The sequence below is a fragment of the Hordeum vulgare genome, chromosome 5H, assembly GCF_904849725.1.
Source record: "Hordeum vulgare subsp. vulgare chromosome 5H, MorexV3_pseudomolecules_assembly, whole genome shotgun sequence".
Taxonomy (NCBI): domain Eukaryota; kingdom Viridiplantae; phylum Streptophyta; class Magnoliopsida; order Poales; family Poaceae; genus Hordeum; species Hordeum vulgare.
Genome location: NC_058522.1, coordinates 190,011,933 through 190,038,316, shown reverse-complemented (window position 1 = coordinate 190,038,316; position 26,384 = coordinate 190,011,933). Strand labels below are relative to the sequence as shown.

General features: G+C 42.0%; 1 protein-coding gene across 7 annotated transcripts in view; it reads left to right on the top strand.

The window, feature by feature from the left end:
* Nucleotides 1–7,031, top strand: part of LOC123399467 — a 30,822-nt gene extending 23,791 nt beyond the window's left edge. For all 7 annotated transcript variants that reach the window (XM_045093875.1, XM_045093879.1, XM_045093873.1 and 4 more), the window contains 4 exons: nucleotides 5,147–5,320; nucleotides 5,429–5,617; nucleotides 5,739–5,852; nucleotides 6,463–7,031. In XM_045093875.1, the coding sequence (XP_044949810.1) occupies nucleotides 5,147–5,320; nucleotides 5,429–5,617; nucleotides 5,739–5,852; nucleotides 6,463–6,765 (780 nt within the window). In that variant the 3' untranslated portion in view covers nucleotides 6,766–7,031. The remainder of the gene's footprint in view (nucleotides 1–5,146; nucleotides 5,321–5,428; nucleotides 5,618–5,738; nucleotides 5,853–6,462) is intronic.
* The last annotated feature ends 19,353 nt before the right edge of the window (nucleotides 7,032–26,384 follow it).

Genomic DNA, 26,384 nt, shown 5'->3' with positions numbered 1-26,384 from the left:
GTTTTCTTTGTTTCTTTCGTCATTTTCTTTGCTCTTTCTTTGTTTTTTTGTTGATTTCATCGGTTTATATTTTGTTCAACATATCTTAACTTTTTGCATTGCACATTCAATATTTTTCATATACATCGATTTTTTTATATACACGGTAAACATTTTTTGAATACATGATTTAAAATTTTATATACAGGATAAACATTTCTTAAATACATGCTTAACATTTTTTGAGAACTTAATATTTTTTATGTATAAATTTTTCTAATACACGATTCAACATTTTTTAATAGAAGATTAACATTTTATAATACATGGTCAACATTTTTTCCATACACATTTTAAACATTTTTTATATGCTTAATTAACAATTTTCAAATACAAGATTAACATTTTTTCTATACATGGTCAACATTTTTTCTATACACATTATACATTTTGAAATGCTTGATTAAGATTTTGCAAATACAAGATTAACATTTTTGAATACATGGTCAACATTTTTTTATACACATCTAACATTTTCAAATACTTGATTAGCATTTATCAAATACAAGATTCCCATTTTTTAATACATGGTCAATCCTTTTTCTATACAATTTAAAATTTTCAAATGCTTGATTAACATTTTTCAAATACAAGATTTACATTTTCTGAACAAATTGTCAACATGTTTTGAATACATGGTCAACATTTTTGGAATATATGATCGACATGTTTTGAGTACATGGTCAACATTTTTTCTATACACATTTTAACATTCTTAAAATGATTGATTAACATTTTTCAAAAACATGACTAACTTTTTTTCAAATGCTTGATTAACATTCAAATTTTTTCTAACACATAAATTGTTTTTGTAATATAGTTATTTAGAATATTTGGAAGTATGAACAAAAGTAAAAAAGAAAGCAAAAAACAAAAAAGATGTGAAAAACATCACAAAAACGAGGTTGTGGCCTCCCGCGCATGTGGGCCGGCCCATCTCGTGCCTCCCTCAGGCGAGGCTTTCTTCAGTCTCACTAGAAGAAGGTATAGCGGCGCCCCCTCCCATCTCTCGTTTCTCGTCTCCATAGAGTGCCGCAACTACGACATGTACTTTGACGGTCGCGGCAACTATGACTTCCTGTGCTATTGCATGAAAATCCCTAGCTCTATAGGATTGGGGATTTTGACGGCTGACGTGGTTCCCACACCGAGAGTGTCTTCTTCCGCTCCGGTGGCATCAGCTCTGCCCCTGGCGGATGATGTAAGTACATCCGACCTCAATCTTGCTTACATTGCTTCTCGATGTGGATTGAGGAACGCGGTTAGGTTTTCATAGGCGGTTCGCGACGGTTGCTACTCCGGTGGCAATATTATTTTCTTGGCAAGGGTACGCCTCCAGCGGCTATACGCGGTTAGGTATTTTCGGGCCATAGAATAGATTGATTTGATTTACATACCAAATTTGTGAATGTCAATAGCAATGGAAATGTGCATGTCATAGATTAGATTGTGCATGTCAATGGCATTGTGCAAATTCGATTAGAGTGTGTGCTGACTTGATTTAGGTCATGCCTAGACTGTATGCTAGCTTGTGCAGTCGCTTGACTTAGATCATGCCAATGTGCATGTCAATGCTATGCTAGCTTGTGCATCGGCTTGATTTAGATCATGCCTACATTGTATGCTAGCTTGTGCACTGACTTGATTTAGATCATGCCTATATTATATCCTAGCTTGTGCACCGACTTGACTTGGATCATGCCAATGTGCATGTGAATGTTATGCTAGCTTCTGCAGTGACTTGATTTAGATCATGTAAATGTGCATGTGAATGCTATGCTAGCTTGTGCACTTAGTTGGTAGCAGTGTCCATGATTGTGCAATGCTTCGTAGCAGTGTCAATGATTGTGCAATGTTAATGCTTATGCTTCAATAGCTCACCGCCTATGTCCATGATTGTGCACCTCATTTCTCCTCTTAGCCTGCCTTCTTCTTGAAGGTGACGCCACCATGCACCGGCTCTTCCTTTCTGCTTGTATGCGATCGGAGGAACTCTACAATCTTCTGGAATCTCCATGACCTCAAAGAAAGCCTCCACTTCATATAACCAATCAAGACACCCTTCAATATCAATCTTTCCATGAAAAGTTAGGATCTCAGCTTTCACCTTGTATGTATCCTTTGCATATGTAGGGTTGGGTACCCTCCGATATGCACAGGGATTAGGTTCTTCAAGGTCATCATCATATTATTCACCTTCAGAAGCTTTAACATATGTTGGCCTTCTTGATGTATGCTGAACTGCATGTTGTTGTGGTAGTCCTTCTGCAAGATTACCTCCCCTTTTTCGTCGTTGAAGATCTTCTTCCTCATTTGATGAATCTTCTTCACTGACAGCAGGGGAGCAGGGGAACACCCTTTCTTATCATCTCAACCGGCTGATCGAATCTCCGGTTAAGATCTTCACACAACGCTTTGATCTGTTGCTCTTCAGCATCCATTTTTTTCTCCAATTGCTCCATTGTTTGCTGCAGCTTACTCCTAAAGAGGAGACCAAGAACTACTTTGGATCAACAGGGCTCTGGTACCACCTGAAGCAACACAAGGTTGTGGAGGAGCAACTCCACCTTGCTGCTACGAAGTGTACAGCACAATTGTTGAAGGAACTACTTCAACATGCTGCGCTAGTTACCGCTCCAGAGGCGAATATAGGCTGATATACCAGCAGGAGTAAATCCAAAACTCCTAGAGCACTCTACTCCAAGGTCTTAGATAAGAACACCCGGAACAAAAACCTAACCCCCGCATCGTCCTCAAGGGCGACACGGGTGGCGGCGCCGCCTCTCCTCTCTAGGCCCCCTCCACCTTGCCTCTCCCTCGCCGGCACTGTCCAGGGCTGCCGGGGCAAAGTCCCTCGGGGTGGTTGGCGGCGGTGGGTTCTCTTGCTCGTAGCTGTCTCGTCCCAATCACCCCTCGCGAAGATCTTTCGCCTGGTGCCGCTGCCGATCTGGCTCGGCCTCGTCCTGACGTCCTCCTCTTGTGATCCTTGTCTGCCGGAGGTGCCCGGCCACGAGGTTTCCGGCCTTGGCTGGTGCTGTTGCTGACATACACGCCCCAAAAATTCAGGGCGCTGATGTCGTTCTTGGTGACTCGCGCGGTGCACGGACGACACAAACGCTCTCTCCTCCATGTGTCCTTCCCTTGTCGTTGCATGTGTAGCCCTGGCGGTGGGTGGCTGACACATTGCCGGAGGCGGGAGACGCTGAGGAGGCTTTGTCGAAAACAACTTTGGCCTGCGGCGGCGGCCTCGCCGTAGATTGCGGTGCTCACCAAAAGGTCTTGGTGAGGGTTGTCCTTTCCGATTCGGTGGTTGACTTTGGTGGTGAGATGTGAACTATGTCGACCTAGCGCAGAGGGATGGTTGTGCATCGGCGGCGGTTATACACCGCATATTGCTGTTGGGATCGTGGAAAAGTGGTGGCGACAACACATGGGTGATGATGATGGTGCTACTCAAGCACCCGGTCTTGAGCTCATGGGTGAAAACCTAGGTCTGACCCAAGTTGGTTACCTGGCAATGGCGATGTTTTTTATATCGTTACCTTGTTGGATCCGGTGATGGAGGCGCTTGAGCATCGCTCACTTCCTGAAGGCGTTGCTGTTGAAAAACCTGGTCTGTGTGATGTCATGAAATAGTTGGTGCGGATATGGTTATTGTTGTAGTTTGCCGACTGCGGATCTGGTCGCTTTGTTTTTTTTCCACCTACGCATAGCTTTGGTCTTATATGACTTTTGCTATTTGCTGGTGCTTTTTGTGTGTGTGCGTTGGTATTGACTGTGTGCATTTAGCTATGCAAATGCTGGGTGTGTGCTTATTGTGTTTGTATTCTCTTGATGCTCAATTTTAAGCCAATAAAATCCATGCTTTGTCAAAAAAATGATAATAACACCTAGTTCTATTCTAGGTAGTGGGGTACATAGTCTTGTTGGAAACTAGAGGCGAGGACCTTTTTTATAGGTTCTGGGAAGCCTTTGCACCTCAGCTTCTATTTATACCTAGAACACTTCATTGATAACATTACTTAAGATCGAGAATTCTACTCACAGCTAGAAGGTTCTAGAAAACAGTAGCTAAAGCTAAGAAACCAAGCAAATACTACTAGACTGGAGTAGAAGTATCTGGAAATAGTCAAATGGATTTTGCTTCCAATTTCCTTTTTCTTTTCCTTCTCTCTATTGTTCCTCATCATTCCTCCAATGTTTATTCCCTATTGGACAGTCCAGATCACCGTGTAACAGTTTTTTTCTAGTTGGCTATGCTTTCCTCCATCAATTGAAGATCTAACGGCTCCCAGACTCCGAGGTGTCGTTGTTCCAGCCTGGAACAGCCTGACAACGGCCTGAAATGCTAGCTACTATGTTTACTCTACTTTTTACCTGCTCTTGTCTTGTGGCTATGAAGCCACAGTTTTCCTTCGTTCTCAGACATCTTTGATATAATTGTGTTAAACCCTAGCTGCCGGTGGTGTGTTTGAGTAAAGTTTTCCTTCTGGCGAAGCTAAACCCTATTAGATTTGGTAGAATGCCTGTTAGGGGCCGACGGCTGCGTGTTAAATAGATGGGGCGCACCTCCCATAAGCTCATACATCAGGTAGGTTGTTACAAGGCTTTAGACGCAAGAAAGAGATGTAGAGTCGTAGAGATATACATAAACATGCTAACTAGATATCCTAGACTAACAAGATACAAGCTGCGGCCTAGAGATAAACCTAGTGTAACAAACCCTAGATCCAGCTCTCTCATTCATTTATTCACTCCGAATTCATTGTTAAATTCAATCTCAGTAGTTCAGGTCCTGTTAGTCTGGACTGCCATGCACGGTGCTGCTCTGTAGGTCGTGCAGCTTTCCACCCCCGGTGCTGCGCCAGTCAAGCACATGTGGTCCTCAAGGGAATCGGGCAGGATTGCCCTTAATGGTCTGATTTGGGTTCCTATGAATAATTAGCGCATTACCTGTGGTTTTGAGTAAAAATCCAACAGATGACGCAAATGGTTATAACGCCTTGTATTCTTGATCGAAGCTCTAGGCACTGATAATGAGTACATACTGATTTCATATAGATCTTTTATACCTGTACTAATTCCGAACAGTATTGCTATTTGATAGTTGATGGAAGAGTGTATAGCTAGATTGGATATAGCAATGTTCAATGCTATTTTGCGGGAGTCAGAAGATGAAATACCGACAGATCCCATTTCTGACCCAATAACTGATCCTAAGGTTCTTCCCATCCCATCTGGGAAGTTTGGCTTCGGTGCTGGGGTCCAACTGAAAAATGCTGTAAGTACAATCATGGGCATATTCAGGTCATACCTAGATCAGTAGCTCTTGTTTGACTTGCTATCAAGATTCAAGAGCATCAACTTGTTTCTGTTCTGGTGGTGGTAGATCGGCAGCTGGTCCAGATGCCTTACCGACTTGTTTGGTATGGATATGGATGACTATCCAGAAGTTGAGAATTGGGATGGTGAAAATGGCATCGCTGAAACCCACAAACCCTTCTATCTTCTAAATGCATTAAGTGATCTCCTGATGATCCCTAAGGATGTGCTCATGGAAACCAGTACCAGGAAAGAGGTATGAGTTCATTTCTTGTTAAAAAACATTAATTTAATAACAATTTATCTACATGAACAATTTAGTTGTCTGGTCAGTTTGAAGTTATTTTATTATATTGTTATCTTCTATATTTTCACAGATTTGTCCCACCTTTAGTTCATCGATCGTCAGAAGCATACTTGTTGGCTTTGTACCAGATGAATTTTGCCCAGACCCAATTCAAGATTCCTTGCTTCAGGCTCTAGAATTGGAGGTTAGTTTGTTGGATCTTTTGATGCAATTAGAATTTAGGACTTTTTTTTGCTAATAAGCCTACTCAAAAGGTTAAAAACATAACTTGCTTTGATTGCCTGCAATCTCACAAAGCTGAAGAAATCATATAAATTACATGACTATAAATCCATCAAGCTCCTGTTTTGTGTGGATAAGCAAACGAAGCAACTGCCAGAACCCTTCATACAACATGTGTACTTTTAAATCTTCAAATACATTGCTCACTTGTATCATTAGAAATAGTGACACCGAGATGAGTTTTGTTACGATGTACCACAGAAAGTCAGAGCCCCCAAAGTCCCAAACGATCGAATCATTTAACTGAAGCTAAATATGAAAATGAGCTCCTTGGAAATAAATATTCTTTTAAGGGGATTGGGACATAATGTGTGGAGACTGTGTTTAAGGATGTAGCTTCACATTATAGGGTTGCTAGTTTCAGGAGGAACTACAACTAGGCTGGTAATTGGCTAATTGCCAGCATTGGAAGCATATTTATAGCAAACTAAAAATCGAACGAACTGTAGTCATCATCTCAATTTAGAGTATTGGGCCATTTAAAATAAGCAAACAATCTTTTGTGTTGGCAGGATCATCTGGAGAGCAGTGACAAGGGCATACGGGCGATACCATGCAGTGCTTCACCTATCGTGTACTCTTACCCTGCACCTGGCACAATCCTAAGCATCATTGGTGATCCTAGGAAGAGCGGATCGGCAGTCCTCCGCAAGTCTAACACGAGTGATGACGAGCTCGATGAGCTGAGCTCACCACTGAGTTTCATCTCCAAGGCGCCATCGAATCCGCTTGGCAAGCTGAAGCAGATCAGCGGCTCATACACGGCGAGGTACAGGCTCCTCCATGAGGTGTGGAAGCTAGACGACCAGTACTGACTTCCTCTTATGTCTCAGACGTACATATGTACAAGTTCCGTTTGAAAAATATTTTTATATTACGGGACGGAGGGAGTACCTTTTTGCCATATTGTATGTGTGATGGTACTTCAAAGCTTGTTGTCAAAATAATTTTGGTGCATTCAGAACAGTTTTTTTTTCAGTTAGTAAGCTACCTGTGAACATCATCATGAATAGATGAATCAGGTTTCAACATGCCTGTTCCGTATCGTGATTTATTAAAAAGTACCCCTTTCACTCCTAAATATAAGTCTTTTTTGACATACGGAGTGAAGTGAATGAATCTACATTCTAAAGTATATTTATATACATTTAAATATAGTTCATAGTGAAATCTTTAAAAGACTTAAACGGAGGGAGTATAGAATAGACTAGGATTTTATTTCTATCTTATCTTGTATTTTAAGTTGACCATGTACTTTTATATATGCACACGAGGAATACATCATCAATTCCATCAATCTTAAAAAGTAGATAGATTAGGATTTATTTTTATCTTGTCTTATATTTTAAATTGATAATGTACTTTTACATATATGCATACGAGGCTCGATAATATATCATCAATTCCATCAATATCCTCTCTATTTCTCTTGCAACGCCTGTAGGTACCAACACCTGTTTTCTGCCGTCATGTCGAGTCTATTAAAGTCTATTTTTGTAAATTAGCTCATGCTTTGTGGCCATAATTTAAGTAGCTTCAAACCTTTACTCCCTCATAGTGCGGATAATATGTCAGGCAATTGGTTGTGCAGCACCGAGAAACAACTTTACACATATTCTTATACTGACAAACAATTCTGCACATAATATGTTGGTCTATGTGGTTTACTAGGAATGACGTGGTTTCAAAGAAAATGTTCCATTTCATGTATAAATTAGTTACACACTATCCTATGTAGGTTGCCCTTTGTTTATTTATTTTGTAAAATGATATTTCGTTTTTGATTGTAGTGGACTTGTTGGCTATGTGGGTCGTTTTATGATGAGGTCAAACAAAATGTTCTTTATCAAATAATAATATTCTCTAGCTAATCAAACATCACATGTGCACAGTTCTCTATCCCCCCCCCTCTCTCATGTAACATGAATTGTTGTCTATACCTTGTATTTCTTTCCATATGTATCTCCTTATCAAACCAAAACTATCAGGAGATGACATGATGACTTTCTCTTTCATTTCTTTTGCTCAGCCCGCTCAATCTTTCACCCTCCCGCTCTATCACATATGTCCGTTCCTTCAAACACTTGTCCATGTTTTCTCCTACCTAAATCGTAACATGGCCCAACCATTGGCTCCGAATGATGGATGGAAGCACTTCAAGCATCTCAAGAACACTAAAAATGACATACATTGATACCCACATGGTCGACTACTTCACCCTGGCTCTATGTAGGGAAAACGTACAATCCAATCCACAAATGGCATTAACGGCCGACAAGGTCTCTATTTTCCTCCATCCCACTCAACCCCACTCGAGCTTCATTGTTGCAGTGAAGTACATTGTAAAACTTCAAGTAGGGCGCCGACCCTGTTGTGTATGTTGGATCAGTGACTCTGGAGATGTTTGTTGGGTGTCAGTTCCGGTTCCTTGGGTGAGGTAGTAGGGAACTATCGTCTGGTGCTTGGCCTCAGGATCGACATGTGTGTTGTTCGTGTTGGTAAGTCAGAGTGGCGACTCCAGAGATGATTGTTAGGGCGTTGACTCGAGTTACTCGCGGGACATAACAGCTGGTTCGCTTGGTGCGCGGCCTTGGGATCGGCATGGATGTTGAAGCGACATCTTTGAATATGGTTGTAGTGTTGGTTTCAGTTGCCTGAGCGACGGAGTAGGCGACTCATGAGGCGTAACCTTGGGGTGGTGTGTGCATTGCTTATGTATCGGTTTTCGGCAAGATTTTCTTATTAACTGGCCTATTTTCCCATGGCATTATGCGCACCATCGACTTGTTTCGGGTGCGCCTTCCACCGGAGGCACATGATGATCCCTACTACTTCGTTCATGGTCTTTTTTGGCCAAATATCCTCCTCATCGACCACTATGCCCAGATTCACTTCGATGAGGGGTTGTACGTGTTGGAAATATGCCCTAGAGTAATATTATATAATTGTATTTCCATGTTCATAACTAGAGTTTATATTATATTCTATAACTGCTATGATACTAGAATATTTGATTTAGTGAAAAACTCATATGCACATGTAGAATAGTAAACGACAAAACAAGATTCCTAGTCTTGCCTCTAAGGTTGTCTCAAGTGTTGTTGGTGATCATGTTTCCGGATCTTAGGACATCGTTAAGTCTAACAATACTCCTAAAACAACATTGAGAGTATGAGGTTAGAAAAATGATTGTATCAAATCATCCCAAACTTGTTTGTTTTACTTTGAGATGATACCATTACAAGTCACTTGTTATAACACCGAGTGTTGAAGTGTGATTGAGTTCCTTAGACCATGAGAGTATCATAATCACTTCTTACTGTACTATGAGCTTTGAGGTTGCTCAACGTTATCTATAACACGGTGATCATAACGACAACTTACAAGTTCATCGGAAAGTTTGACAAGGGACTAGATAGCTCGAGATTGGAATATGCTCCTCTGATGATGGAGAGATATTATTAGGGTGCTCTTGGTGTGACGGCATCCATCATCATATCGCCAGACACAAGTGACTACATCACAGGGATGCTGGAACATATCAACGAGAAAGAAAAACAAAACCAGCAACGAGGAGATCGATATAGTGATCATGTGTATGACTCAAGAGGATAGTGACACATCTCACCTCGGGTTGTGTGAAGTAACAGAAAGCAAAATGAACATCACATGATAACCAAAGGTTCATTCGAATATCATTCGTGTACTCATAGGGATCGATATGGGCGTCCAAGGTTCCGCTATCAGTCATTGAACGAAAGGGTTTCGTTTATGTCTATGTGTTATCGAATGAAAGCGTGTCACATGGTCATTGAATGAAAGCGCCTTGCATGAAATAGTTTGTGTGGACGCATGAATGCCTGCGTGTCACATGATGGCCGGGAAATTCTGCGGGCCGACCGCTTCTAAACGTTTCAATATTTACTTTTCGTTCGCAACGTGCTCAGTCGGGTCAGGTTTGGTTGGGTTAACCTCTACCAAACCACCCATGCCCAACTCCATTATTGGTGCTTCCATTATTGTGTGCTTCCCGGACTCGCAACCATACCCATGGAAGTGGAAAGAGAACTATGACAGAACCTGTCGGGCAACTCGAGCCTATCGGGCACCAATCAGGCGAACAATATTTGATTCTTCTTCTTATTTCATCATTTAGGACATGTACAAGTTGAATTTTGCAGGTCGATCGACTGACACCCTCTAATTTAAAAAGATAAACTATAATATAGTACAAATAACTTAATTAACTATCAATATAATCGCATGAACTTATACCTAAATCGTATCCACCACTAACCTAGTTAGCCATGGGTAAGACCCATGGGCGAAGTCGACAACTCATGGGTTGCATTGCCGACTTACTTGTGATGGGCACTTTTGGGATTTGTTTTCAGTTTGGACTTGCCTCTGTTCTTACAGTTTTTATAGGTTTTGAGCAACCATGGCCGCACAAGAAAAACTTCTCCACTTGGGTTATGGGCACTATGGATCACAAGGAATGATAAAGTTTTTGAGAACATCAAGCCTACCATGTAGAATTGGAAGAATATATATTTCCAAGAATTATGTCTGCTGAAACACAACATGAAGAGCAAGCATAGAGATCGATTTTATTGCCTCGCTTGAGGCACCGTGTAATAGTTAGTCATAACACATTCTTTTATTTTGTTTCTTCTTCTTGTTTGTTTCTCTTGTTCCTTCTTAGGTTTTTAGGTAGTTTTTTTTGTTCTTTAAAGGGTTTATCTCAAGCCCTGTTGCAACACTGAGACCTTTGGACTCTTTATTTATTTTATAAAAGTTGTAGTGGGGTTTTACCCTCCTGTTTATAGTAAAAAAGAACAACTTTGCCAACTGGTTGCTATTAATGTTACAGGGCCTTGTCGAGTTGAAATTTTTGTATCTATTGGTCCAAGAACAACTGGCGTAACATATGAAATTAACCATCAACTACTTAGCTTGTTCAAAGATACTACATTATGAGGTGATGGTACGAACAACCCGTACGAGCATGTGCAAGAATTTGATGAGATATGCGACACATCTAAGTTGCATGATTATTATCATGAATAGGCGAAACTTAAATTGTTTTCTTATACTTTGGCTAATGATGCAAAATTATGGTTACATGATCAGCCTGCAAGTATCTTTAACACTTAGGAGGAGTTATTTATTGCATTTTGAGCCTGCTATTTTTTAGCAAGCAAGACTTATAAGGCGAGGAAACAAATTGGCAGCTTGGACAAAAGCCAGGTGAAAGTCTAATCACTACTATAAAATGTAAGAAAATGATAGATGTTGCCTCTGGTGGAGCTTTTATGGAGTACAACATCACCCAAGCTTGATGGTTACTTGATAAAATCTGGTTTAACAAAGAGAACTAGAACACAGGCTCTGTAGGTGAATGGAGAATTAACCATGATTTTGATTGTATTAAATATTTCTTTGAATCTACTGAGATGAACAAATATTAGCGATGAACTCCATATGGACAATGACTTGGTTTTAAAGGTTAAAGAATTTTTCTGAGTTCTTACAAGTACGAAAATGTCGTCGTCCCTATACTAAAAAAACCAAGGCAACTAGGTTTGTTGTAGCCATAAATAAAAATAGAAAAATGGCTAATAACTGTCGTGAAACCTACACTCACAAGAAATAACAAGTGAATGAATCGCTTCAAAGAAAAACAAGTGAATGAATCAAGACTTCCACCAAGGTAGATGTTAAGGTAGAACATTGCGGGATCTCACCTCATATATATATTGTTAAAGAAAAAATGATATGCCACTGGTAGTGGTAAATAATGAACCCAAGTTGACAAATATATTACCTCCTATGTGAATTGATGTACCCCACATAGGGACACATGTAAACACGTCTTGTAATGTCCTTTAGTAGCAAGTCGTATGTGTTGGGATCTACTGTAGGTGCATCACATGCACATTAAAATTTTCCTACGCGCAGAACAACCAAGAACATGCTATGGAGATGGATCAGAGATCGTTACCACTAGACGCGTAGTGCCGTGCGACGAAAGTAGAGTTGTGGTAGCACGTCTGCGAGGTCCGTCTCCTCCTTGTCTGATCTCCCTCGAACAACCGGTCGTCGGATCCCACGTGCACGTTCATCGGAGCGACGCAAGTGCACGCCTCTAATGATATCCATGTGTGTAGGAGGAACACCGTGGGGTGGACTGCTAGATCCGGTCACACAAACGGCGGCGAGTGGAGGTAGCTAGTTGCAGCACATGCAAAGCCCTCATGACGACGTCGAAGTGATCAACTTAATAAGTGTGATGCACCTCCATATATATAGGCATCCATCATGGGCTCAACTCTTGGGCCTCGCACGGATCCTAAAGCCCAGGTGTTCCTTCCCTTAAGCGCGCGACCCCTTAGGTTCTCGTTCACTTGGCCGCGGGTCAGATCATATCCGGCTCGACTAGTCGGTAGCGGCCTCTAGCAAAGCATGCCGACTCCAAGTGTCCGATGAAGCTGGTTAGGCGAACCTATACTTCATACTTCTGTTCCCTTTGCCACACGATATATGTTTTCATGCTCAAGGCAACATGGTCATCCTTGTTGTAGCACAACCTCTTTCTCGTTTTGGTGAATCCGACCAACACTTGGGATTATCTCATGATCCCCGTCGCATGGCCATGCGTATCCACGTCACATCACCCGAGGGACCCACATTATATCTCTCTTGATCGGAGGGGCAAATGCAATATTGCTCGACCATGTCTCGCAGCATGGGTCTGGACAAGCCCGAAACCTACCTTTGTAAGTACCCAGTCACGGAGTAGCATTTGGTTGGCCCAAAGTAGGTATGTCACCATCCTGAGTACATGCGCCAACTCAGGTCTTACGAAATAGAATGTATGTTGTACTAGAGACTCACACATGACCTATCGCTGCATCACATAGTTGGGTCTATTCAACTAAGACCTTATCTCAACTTGGATCCGACTACATCGAATATGACGAGATCATTATGAGTCCATATTATCCGGCTAGCATGCAATGCTACATGGTTAGTGAGATCGGACCATGCACTGTATCATATGCTAGTCTAATTGGTTGCGCATCCGCACAACTCTTTCGACTAGGGACCATTTATGATAGTCCTCATACAACGCATAGACTCACAAACAAGTTACGTACTTGTTAATACACATCATTGATAATGTCCAAGGACTATCTTTATTCATAAACACATAGGAAATATCAGCATACATGATTGCCTCTAGGGCATATCTCCAACAATATCCCACTTGCACTAGAGTCAATCAAATAGACATGAAATGCCCATAGCTCTAACATGCCACTCATGCTTGGGTTGTGGAAGAGGCTTAGTCGACGAATCTGCAACATTTGCATCTGTATGGATCTTGCATAAATTAGTATCACCATTCTGCACGAGCTTTCATATCAAGTGATATTTTTGGTCTATGTGGCTGGTTTTGTGGTGTTGTCTCGGCTCTTTGGCCTATGCGATAGCACCTGAATTATCACAGTAAAGGTCCAACGGTTTTGACCAGCCTAGGAGCACACCAATATCTTCCGGGAACTTCCGAATCCAAACACCTTTGTTTGCATCTTCACAAGCCGCTATGTATCCGCCCTCTGTTGTAGAGTCGTCCGCTGTGTCTTGCTTGGACCTTGTCCAGCTCACTGCTCCTTCATTCATGACATACACGAATCCAATTTGCGATTGACAATCATCCCTATTGGTTTGGAAAGTAGCATCAGCGTAACCATTTACGCAGAGCTCCTCCTCGGCTCCATAAACTAGGAAGATCTCTTTAGTCCTTTTGAGGTACTTCAGAATAGCTTTTACCGCTGGCCAGTGACTCTCACTTGGGTCATCCTTGTATATGCTTATTAAGCTTATTAAATAGGCAACATCAAACTTTGTACATAACATGGCATACATGATGGATCCTATTGTCGAGCCATAAGAAATCCTACTCATCTCGTTTCGCTCATCATAAGTCGTAGGACTCTGAGTCTTGCTTAGCCTTATACCATGTGAGACTGGCAAGAACCCTTTCTTGGCCTCACTCATGTTGAAAACACTTTGTCTATGTACGTGCTGTGGCTTAAGCCGAGTAGCCTCCTCGATCTATCTCTATACATCTTGATGCCTAAAATGTACACTGCTTCTCCAAGGTCTTTCATCGGAAACTTTCCATTCAATGATTCCTTGATTGATTTTAGCATCGAATCATTTTTGATAAGCAGTATGTCATCCACATACAAGATCAAAAATACTAGCAAGCTCCCACTCGAATTCTTGTATAAACAATAGTCCTCTTTATTCTTGATGAAACCAAGGTCAACGATGACTTCATCAAAATGAATATTCAAACTCCGAGCTGCTTGCCGCAATCCATAAATGGATCTCTTGAGCTTGCATTTTTACCAACATTAGTTGGATCGACAAAACCTTCGGGTTGTATCATGTATACATCCTCTTTTAAATTTCCATGAAGGGAAGCCGTTTTGACATCCATGTGCCATATCCCATAATTGAAATATGCACCTATAACTTCTATGATCCTCACCGGCTTCAACATTGCTACCGGCAAGTAGGTCTCGTCGTAGTCAATTCCTTGAACTTGTCCATACCTTTAGCGACAAGCCGAGCTTTGTGGATATGAACATTTCCAACCACATCAATTTTCTTCTTAAAGACACGTTTGCAACCAATGGCTACTACGCCAAGCGGCGGATCAACCAAGTCACAAACTCGATTGTCGTCCATGGATTTTAACTCGGATCTCATGGACGCCAGCCATGCCTCAGAATCTGGGCTCATCATCGCTTCCGCATACGTGGTCGGCTCGTCACTTTCTAGCAATAACACACCGCACAATTTGGGCAATCTTCTCGACCTCCGTGGTTCCGATGCCGACTCCACTACAGTTTCTCTGACTGACTCCGAGATGATCTCATCACCAGCCGAGTCATCCCCGAGTGGCTCTCGAATTTATTTGAGTCACATCGTTCTCCCACTGGCTTCCCGACTGAGAAACTCTTTCTCTAGGAAAACCCCGCTCTGAGAAACAAACACCTTGTTCTCTTCTCGATTGTAGAAGATGTATCCCAAGGTTTCCCTCAGATATCCCACGAATATGCATTTATCCGACTTGGGTGTAAGCTTACCCTATATGAGTTGCTTGAAAAATGCTTCACAACCCCAAATATTTATAAAAGACAAACTAGGACTCTCCCCAATCCACATCTCATGTGGTGTCTTGTCTACGGATTTTGTTGGTACCATGTTATGTGCGAAAGATCTAGTTTCTAGAGCGTATCCCAGAATGACAAGGGTAAATTCGATTTGCTCATCATCGATTGGACCATGTCCAACAAGGTTCGATTTCTCCATTCGGACATGCCGTTTCTCTATGGCGTACGCGGAGGTGTGAGCTGAGGTACTATACCTCGGCTTTTCAGATGATCATCAAACTCCTAGCTCATGTACTCACCTCCATGATCTGATCACACAAGCTTTATCGTCTTGCCGAGCTGATTCTCAAGCTCGTTCCGAAACTCTTTGAACTTTTCAAAAGTTTTTGACTTGTGCCTCGTCAAATAGATATATCCATATCTACTCAAGTCATCGGTAAAGGTCACAAGTACTGACAGCCACCTCTAGCCGTTGTGCTCATTGGAGCCCACACATCACTGCGTATATGCTCCAACAACTCGAATTCCCTCCCGCAACTCTTTGTGAAAGGAGATTTAGTCATATTGCCTAGCAAGCATGATTCGCATGTCTCGAACGACTCGAAGTCGGACGAAGTTAGGAGTCCATCAACATGGAGCTTCTTCATGCGCTTCAGACTAATATGTCCAAGCTAGCAATGCCAGAAGTATGTCAGATTTATCTCAGTAGGCTTATTCCTCTTGACATTCATGTTATAGAGCAATTCTATTTTTGGTTTCAAAATAAATAGCCCAAATGCAATGGGTGCATAGCCATGGAACATTCCATTCAAATAAAATGAACAACCATTGTCCCTTAAATTGAATTCATAACCCTGACTCATAAATCACGGGGAAGAAACAATGTTTTGACTAAGTGCAAGAATGTAATAACAATTATTGAATTCCAAAATAAATCCAGAAGGAAGTTGGAGCTGCATCGTGCCGACATCCAACACAACATCTATTGGTTTGTTCCCGACCCTGATGTCAATCTCCCCTTGTGCCACACGCCTAGTTCTTACCAGGCCCTACATCGAGTTGCAAATATGAACAACCGATACAATATCAAATACCCAAGAGCTACTAGGTATGTCATCAAGGTAAATGTCTATAACATATGTAACAAGTGTACCTTTGCCTAAAGAAGCATTTCCTCCCTTCTTGCCATGCTTAGCAAGCCACTTGCTACATTTCCTCTTTCGATGACCAGTTTCCTTGCAATGAAAGAAAATGGTCTTTGAGTCCGGTCCTGACTTTGGCTCAGCAGCGGAGACAACCTTTTCCGAGCCCTTTGCCTTAGCCTTTTTCTTGGACTAACTCTTCTTGAAATTAGCCGAGTTCTGCACCATCAACACTTGATGTGTGCCTTTCTTAATATCCCGCTCTGCCACCTTGAGCATCACATGCAATTCAATGAGCTTCTTATCCATGCCACACATATGATAGTTCAAGATGAACGCCCCAAAGCTAGGTGGAAGAAAACCGAGAACTGCATCAGTAGCCATCTCATCCAAGAGCGGAAGGCCAACCGATCCAAATATTGCACATATCCGATCATCTTGATCACATGCGGGCCGAGTAGATCGCCTTCGTTCAACTTATAATCCACCAAGGATTTCCATAGGTTGAACCTTTTGGTCCTAGCCTGCACCTGAAACATGCTCTTGAGACTCTTGATCATATCGAAAGCCGCAATTTAGAAATCCTGCTGCAAATCGGGCTCCATACAAGGAAACATGAGGCAACTGATCTCGTTCGATTCATCAATGAGTTTCTAGGGGGCATTCTTGGTCATGGCATTAGCATTACCGGCAGGTGCCTCTGGAAGTGGATCTTCTAGAACATGTTCCTTTTTATCGTGCTTTAGAACAATTCTCAAATTCCTATACGAGGTGGTAAAGTTTGTTCCATTCAGTTTACCCTTTTCCAGAATTGATTTCAATGCAAAGTTTTGAGAAGTGGTGCCATTGATCTACAACAGAAAATATGCAATCACTAAGCGATGTGTTTATGTAGAGTAATTCAAGCCTTAAAAGGAACTACTCCCACTGAAGTCGGCATCCCTCCGCAAACACTCAGTGATTCATGATCCATCTAGAGCGAGCGGCTAGTGAGATTTAGCATCACTACTAGCTAACTTGCCTATTCGGTAAGCAACTCCTTGCTAATCGTATCTTTAACGACTCCAGTTGGTCGGGTAGGTATTTTATACCCCATGTCCTAATCTTCTTTGCCACAAGGCCGAAAACCTTTTTGATAGCATTGTCAAGTTAACCCGACGAAGTGCATGTCGTGCCCGACACAAACCCTCCAGTTCAAGGACACCTGGTAGCACCTCAATTTTATGAGCCCACCACTAGATGTGCTTGACATGCAAAAGTGTAACATCCAGAATGGCAATGTGCTTGATATTAACGAGGGATCTTTCTACCATTTTAACATGCATAGAAACAAGAAGCAATATCAATCACATATAAACATAAATATGTGAAATAGTATGGCTCCTTCATGGACGTCTTTCCAGGACGGCTCCAACCCCGATGATGAGGGCATGACTCCATCATGTTCGTCACGCCGAGACGTCAAAGCCTCAAACTTGATCTCTGCCCTCCAAGTACTACAACTAGTAATGAATTTTACAAAGATTCACAAGTCGACATGCATGTCGTCATACAATATAATGATAACACTTTGGCTCGTGCCGGCTTACAATCATGACACACAAGTCATGTTAAATTGCACACATGCATCACATACATATGAGCCAGACTATTCACATCAAACCTGCAAAACAAAATTATGCATAGAATCACATTCTACCGGTTTGTGTGATTGTGTACGAAATATATGGCGCTATGCACACGGTGGTCCCATTGATCTGTATTCCGACCACAGCGAATTTTCCGATTTGACACATCTCATCAATCGTCGTGAACCCACTTTGGATTTACATTTCATTGTTAACCCCGATGGCGGAAACCGACCAGTAGGGGTAGGTTGTGTCAGGACCTCGTCCATTCCGATTGACATAAAACATAGCCTCAACGATCCCAATGTGTAGTTGATCTCATCAACCGTGCACATAGCCGATCTCATAAACGACGATATGTCGCATGTGCGCCCCACATAAATATGCATCCGATCTGAAACCAAAACCTATAGCAGATGCTCTAATACTACTATTGGGATCTACCATAGGTGCATCACATGCAAATTAAAATTTACGTACGCACAAAACAACCAAGAACATGCTATGAAGATGGATCACATATCCTTACCACTAGACAAGCACTGTCATGCAATGGAAGTAGAGTTGTGGCATGGCCTCTGCGAGGTCCATATCCTCCTCGCGTGATCTCCTTTGAATAGTCGGTAGCCGGATCCCACGTGCAGGTTCGCCGGAGCGGCGCAAGTGCATCGTCTCTAATGGTATACACGCATGCAGGAGGAACATCGTGCGACGGACTACTAGGTCCGATCGCACACACGTCAGTGAGTGTAGGTGTCTAGTTGAAACACATGCAAAACCCTAATGATGGCTTTGATGTGACCAGCTTAATAAGTGTGCCGCGCCTCCACTATATATAGGCATCCATCGCGGGCACAACTCTTGGGCCTTGCATGGATCCTAAATCCCACATGTTCCTTCCCTTAAGCGCGTGGCCCCTTGGGTTCTTGTTCACTTGGTCGCGGGTCAGATCAGATCTGTCTTGATTTGTCGGTAGTAGCCTATAGCAAAGTGTGTCGACTCCAAGTGTCTGTTGAAGCTGGTTAGGCGAACCTGTACTTCATACTTCTCTTCCCTTTGCCACACGATATATGTTGTCGTGCTCAAGGCGACATGGTCATCCTTATTGTAGCATGATTATTTCATAATACTCATTGCATGACCATGCTTATCCAGGTCAGATCATTGAGGTGTCCATAGTATATCTCTCCTGATCGGAGGGGCAAATCCCATATTGCTTGACCATGTCTCGCAGCATGGGTCTGGACAAGCCCGAAACCTACCTTTGTAACTACCGAGTCACGGAGTATCATTTTGTCGGCCCAAAGAAGGTCTTTCACCATCACGAGTACGTGCGCCAGATCAGGTCTTAGGACACATAACGTATGTTGTACTAGAGACTCACAAATGACTTATCGCCGCGTCTCATAGTTGGGTCTGTCCAACTTGGATCTTATCTTGACTCAGATCCGACTACATCGAATCCGAGCAGATCTTTGTGAGTCCATATTATTCGGCTAGCATCTAGTGCTACAAGATCAGTGGGACCTGACCATCCATCGTATCATATGCTAGTCTAATTGGTTGTGCGTCCACACAACCCTTTTGACTAGGGACCATTTAGGACAGTCATCATACAAGGAATAGTCTCACAAACAAGACACATACTTGTTAATAAACAACATTGATAATGTACAAGGACTATCTTTATTCATAAACGCATAAGAAATATCATCATACATGATTGCCTCTATGGCATATCTCCAATAGTATCTTCGTTTATGTGATCCTAGTTCACCAATTAATATTAGTCCTTTGAGTGTTCATGCCAAAATCCATAAAGATATATCTCCTTGCACACTTGAGCTAATTGATATAGTGATTAAGTTAGATGATAAAACTAATAGGGATCCTTATGGAATCTTTAGAAATGTTGACATCATTTTTGGCTCACTTATCTACCATGTTGATATCTTTGTCCTTGGGATATGTGAAGACGAATATTGCCCCATAATTTTTGGGACTTGCTTTTTGAATTTTCTAGGAGTAGATATAGATAGAAAAAGGAAACAATATCTATTATCAGCGAAGAGAAGTTGGAATTCCCCTTTTCGACCGTATTGGACAAATCTTATAAGAAGGAGCCTCAGGATGAAGAGGAGAAAAAGATAACTCAACTCACCAAAATACATCTTCAGAACTCATGAAGAAGAAATAAAGAGAACCTTGATAAAATCTGAATTGGGCGCCGAAGACAAATAAAAGGTGATGCAGAACATCCTACGGTCATCCCCATGGATGTACCTTAGTCTCTAAGACACCAAGTGGACCAATGACTAGAGCTCATGCAATCTCTATCGAAAGCAAGGTGAACTTGCTCCTCTCAGAGCATACACTTTCCTCATGCAAGACATGGCTACTACCTCAAACGGGAACACTATGCATGATTACATACTCATAGGGAGACCATAAGACAAGTATAGACAATGGACAAGACGACGAGGACGCTAGGCGCGAGAAGCGCTAGGAGAAGCTGCCAACATGCTACAACAACTGATACACCCATTTTGCATCATGATTTCTTATTGATATTTATATTGTTCTTGGTCATTATTGTACTTATAATAAAATTATAATGCCTTTTATCTCTTAGTTTGCAAGAACTACACAAAGAGGGAAATTACCGGAAACTGAATTCTAGACATGAAAGCCATGGCAAAAGCTAAAAAGTTTCTCGACTCCAAATGACCTGAAACTTCACGAGGATTTTTATGGAATATATCAGAATTTTTGGTGCAAAGAAGTACATGAGGGGGTGATATGGAGCATCCCATTATTATCCCCATGGATACATCACCAACGCATCAAGCTCCACGTGGCCCCATGACAAGAGCCGTGCACGTGCCATTGAATCCGAGGTGACATCTCTCCTTGAATCTCCATTCGATACCCTCGGAACTTGGATACTACCTCAAGTAGAAACGCTTTGCGTACTTAGGTATCATGAAGATGGTCTAGAAGATTCTTAGAGTGAATGCCATGACCACTTGAACACTAACTCGAAGACGTATGAGCGAGTGCACTAAAGGAAGGCCAAGACAGTTCCCATGCCCCAGACATCCGGCCATCGCCGGGACATACGACCCCTCGAGATCCCCCAGTGCCAAGGCAGGACAAAGGAATCTACAGGCACCGGACATACAACCCCGGACCGGACATCTAGCAAGTCCTCGGAAATCCAACCCTTCGCCCCAGAAATCAGGCGTAGAGATGCGAGCAACCGGACCTCTCTAACCTGACCCAGCCCGGACATCCGACACACCCGTGAAGCCCCGAACATCCGGCCCCTGTGCGGACAGCCGCGGGCCAAAGTGCCTTGTATCCCCTCTGTCTTGCCCATTCCTACTAAGACTATAAATAGGACCCCACCTCCTCCTTTCTAGGGTTAGCGAATGTATTGACATCTTGAGATTGTTGAGCTTAGCTCCATCTACTATTTTCCTCCCCCATGGAGATATCCTCCGTGTGAGAAGATCCTAGTGATGCCAAGGACCCTCTAGTAGGGAAGATCCCCTCGTGGATACAAGGTCCATCTCGTAGGGAAGACTATCAGTTACGTGTATACTTTTGTCGACTTTGGATCTATGTATCTCTAGTGTTCATGTGGATCTAGTGGATTTGTGATTGGAGATCGCTCTTGATTTCTTCTGTTTACTCTTGATTTCTCCCTTTACCCTCTCCAAGTGTGAAAATATTGACACCCACGGGTTTTCCCCGTATCATACTGGTATCATGAGCCAGGTTGATTCACACCTTGGAGTCTCATCTTTCACTTTCTAGCCAATTTGTTTTGTTTTGATTTGACCTAATTTCGAAAATTCTCACAAAAATAGGCATACCAAAATTTCTTGGATTCTTTGGATTTGAGGAGATTTTGTTGATTTGGATCCATGGATTTCATTGTGGACAAGTGGATCTATCTTTTCGCCATCATCCCCAGCATTTTCCTCCGGCAAATCGCCCCCAATTTTGCCGAATAGTTTTCGTGTTCATCCTCAAATTCAAGGGGTTAGTGGAGGTAAGATTTGGATCAGGAGTCCCGGACATCCGGTGCTAAGCCTCGGACATCCGACCCGCCAGACATCTGGCAACTTGGCCCGGACATCCGGCCTAAGTCTTGCAGCAGGAAATATTCGCGAGATCACCACTTCCTAAGATGTTTCGGCTACTTAGGAGTGGTTCTACATCAACATGATCGCTCATCATAGCCCCGGATTGTCGCCGACCACCTCTTCATTGATACCTCACCGTAAGCAAGGACTGTAATAGCGATGACACTCTTGTCATATACCCTTGCCATGGCATTGTTACCCTGAGCCTATTTACGTAACTTGCCTATTCAGACTAGCCTTGAGTATTGAGGGCTATGCTACCTGACACTTTAGTGATACAAATTCCGCATAGCTTCAGTTGTGTGCATGTATCATAGTATCATCTTTTATGTTACAATTAGTACCCACATACATAATTTCCATCTTGGTGTGCACGTCCCACATAGTGACATACAAAATATCATCGCCAAAAGAAAGAGAAGCAAATCTTTTAAGCAAAGAGCAAAAGAGAAATATCATCGCCAATTTTGCATATCACACTTTATCATCTTGGATCACTTGAGAGAGTGACATCGTGCCTCATACATACATAGATTTTTTTGAAATAGGAAGACAACATGTTTTGTTTCTTATAGGTTGTGCACAAGTGAAAGAACAACTTCTTCCTAAGGCGGTTTTGGTAATTAATAACAACATATGTGTCATTGAACTAATGATCTTATCTAAGTACATTTCTGAAAAGTTCAAAGATGCATTGACTAAGGATTGTAAGGAGAACCCATGGATGGAAGGGAAGGAATATGATTGGCCAAGCTTCCAGCTACAAGACTGTACATTTTATATTTGTGAGAAATCACATTTGAGTCCATAGGAAAGCCAATACTATTAAAAGGGGATGCATTATCTATGATAAATTGGTTGGTCAAGTGCTTAAAGATAGCCACCAAAAATACTCATCCATTCTCCCACAAAATTCTGTGTCCAAAACCTAAACATAAGAATCAGTGCCACCAAGAATTTCCATTCAGCCGTACCAATTTTCCACGAGACAAAACCTTACCCAAACCCCAGAGTCTCGGTACCACCAACAGTCCTTTCGGTGCCACCGAAATCAGTGACCAAGTTTTGGTATGTCGTTTTCAAGGATCAAAAATCCCGAGTGTTGGAACCGGTCTCACCGCGATTTGGAAACAACCCTAGGTCACCCATATCGGTACCACTGAGATTCGCATATTGGTCTCACTCAGAATACAAAAGTTGACACATTTTTTACAAGTCGGTGCCATCGAGTTTCACTTCGGTTTCACCGAGTTGGGCAATAATGTTTTAACGGTTGGATTTGTGGAGATGCCTATATATACCCATCGACCACCTCTCATTTGTAAAGGAAGCAATCAGAACACACATACACTTTCCATATCCATTTTTCTGAGAGAGAGCCACCTACTCATGTGTTGAGATCAAGATATTCCAATCCATCCATTTTAAACTTGATATCTAGCCCCCCCAAGTTGCTTTCCACCAAATCAATCTCTTCTACCCATGCCAAATCTGTGAGAGAGTGATTGAGTGTTGATGAGACTATCTTTTGAAGCATAAGAGCAAGGAGTTCATCGTACTATCACATATATTACCTTTAGGAGGGTGGTTCCTCCTAGATTGGATAGGTGTCACTTGGGAGCCTCCTACTTCATGTTGTGGAGTTGAACCAAGATGTTTGTAAGGGCAAGGAGATTGACACGTCTCCGTCATATCTATGATGTTTGACTAGATCCGTTTTGTCCTATGGGTTGATTGATGATCATGATTGGTTTGAGTTGCATGTTTTATTATTGGTGATGTCCTATGGTGGTCTCTGTGTCGTGCAAGCGTGAGGGATCCCCGCTGTAGGGTGTTGCAATGTGTTCATGATTTGCCTATGGTGGGTTGCTTGAGTGATAGAAGCATGAACCCTAGTAGGTGGGTTGTTGCATATGGAAGTAAAGAGGACTTGATACCTTATAATGCTATGGTTGGGTTTTACCTTAATGATCTTTAGTAGTTGCGGATGCTTGCTAGTTCCAATCATAAGTTCATATGATCCAAGTAGAGAAAGTATGTTAGCTTATGCCTGTCCCTCACATAAAATTGCAATAATGATTACCGGTCTAGTTATCGATTAACTAGGCACAAATAACCTTCTTGTGACAAAAAGATATCTACTAAGACCAACTTAGTTGTTTCTTTATCTTAGCTGACCCAAGTTTTTATTTACGTGTTCTTTATTTTCTTGCAAACCTATTCTATCATGCCTACAAAGTACTTCCAGTTTCATACTTGTTCTAGGTAAAGCGAACGTTAAGCGTGCATAGAGTTGTATCGGTGGTCGATAGAACTTGAGGGAATATTTGTTCTACCTTTAGCTCCTCATTGGGTTCGACACTCTTACTTATTGAGAAAGGCTAAAATTGATCCCCTATACATGTGGGTTATCAAGACTTTTTTCTGTTGCCGTTGTCGGGGAGCAATAGCGTGGGGGTAAATATTCTCGTGTGTGCTTGTTTGCTTTATCGCTAAGTAGATTTTATTTGTTGTTTAGCTTGTTTTCTATCTTTAAATATGGGTAGGAAACGCAAAATACCAAAAAAAAATAGATGTACTTGCTGCTCCAAATGTTGAGGAACCACTAGTGTTCCGGAGCACCGGAGAATATTACTTGGGTCATCTTCGATCCATTTGTGCTCGTGCTGAAACCCCAACTAGCTTAGTTGAGGGAAAATCATTAAATGAGCATGCTTATTATGTGCGACACTGCTTATCTCAAGAAGGGAAACTTTTATGGCATCATATTAATAATTTGCAATGCTATGCTTGGAATTTATGCGAAATTTACGATTTTACTTGTTGTTCTGAAGACCCTAAAAAACACCTTCCCTATCAATGTGAGTTTAAGGATAATGGAATCGTATCTTCTTATGCCAAGGGTGTTTATAATTACTATGATATTGAGCAAACTGAAGAATTTGTTGCTTTTAAGGGTGCCTATGAAATTGCTTCTTTGATTGAAAAGTTTGATGCTACTCTTTACAAATCTGAAAGTTTTGCCATACTTAAATATTTCTATGAAAACTATGCTTCTAATACTTATGTTAAGCCATATATTGAGGACTCCTCCGCTATGCAAGAGGAGACTAATATTTTGCAGGAATCTATGGAAGAAGAAACTGATGACACTGTGAGCTCATTGGATGAAAAAGATGAGGAGGAGAGCGAAGAACAAAAGGAGGAAGAGCGGATTAGCTACCCGTGCCCACCTTCTAATGAGAGTAACTCTTCAACTCATACATTGTTTAATTTCCCTTCGTGCTTACCGAAGGATGAATGCCATGATAATTGCTATGATCCCTTGGATTAGTTTGAAATATCCCTTTTTGATGAACTTGATGCTTGCTATGCTTGTGGCCACGATGCCAATATGAATGATGATTATGGAGATGAACTTGCTATAGTTCCTTATGTTAATAATGAAATTCTTGCTATTGCACCCACCACTACAGGAATCAGACTCTTTGTCAGAGGGGTGTTCCACGGACGGCAAAGGCCTTTGCCGTCAGCTTCCTGTCGGCAAAATTTCTGCGACAACTTTCGACAGCAAAGTACGTTCTTTGCCGTGTGACACCACAAATCGCACGACAAAGACCTTTGTTGTCATCCATCTGTCGAAGCAGACAACAAAGACCTTTGTTGTCATCCATCTGTCGAAGCAGACGACAAAGACCTGTACACAAGAGCCGATAGGAAACTACTCCATTAGGTGGCTAACGAAGCATTTGCCATCTGCCTCTTTTCAAAATCTCTGTCGTCTGCCTCTTTCATAGTCTTTGCCGTCTGCCTCCTCAATATCGTTCCCGTCTTATTGTTTGCATGGCTTTGCCGTCTGCCTCTCTCACTATCTTTGCCGTCTGCCGCTTTCACTGTCTTTGCCGTCTGCCTTCCAAGGCAGCAGACGACAAAGTAACCATATGGGCCAGCCCCATGTTGCCCCAAGTTGCACAGTTGGCTCCCACGTGGCCTCTTTGTCGTCTGCTACCTGATGGCAAAGGCCTTTGCCATCAGCTGGCAGACGACAAAGAGCCCATATTGTCAACGTTTTGTTTGTTTTATGTTATTTCGCAACACACACACATATATTTCACAACACATATATGATCTATAGTTTATATATACATATATAATATACATATAAAGTTCATCAATGCCATTTGTTCATCAATCACAACCCATATATCGAAAGAACCAACATACCATGTTTTACACTGTTCATCCATATATACATATACATATAGTTCCACATTATCATCAACTCAAATGAAAACAAAAACTAAAGCACACCATCAAAGCTA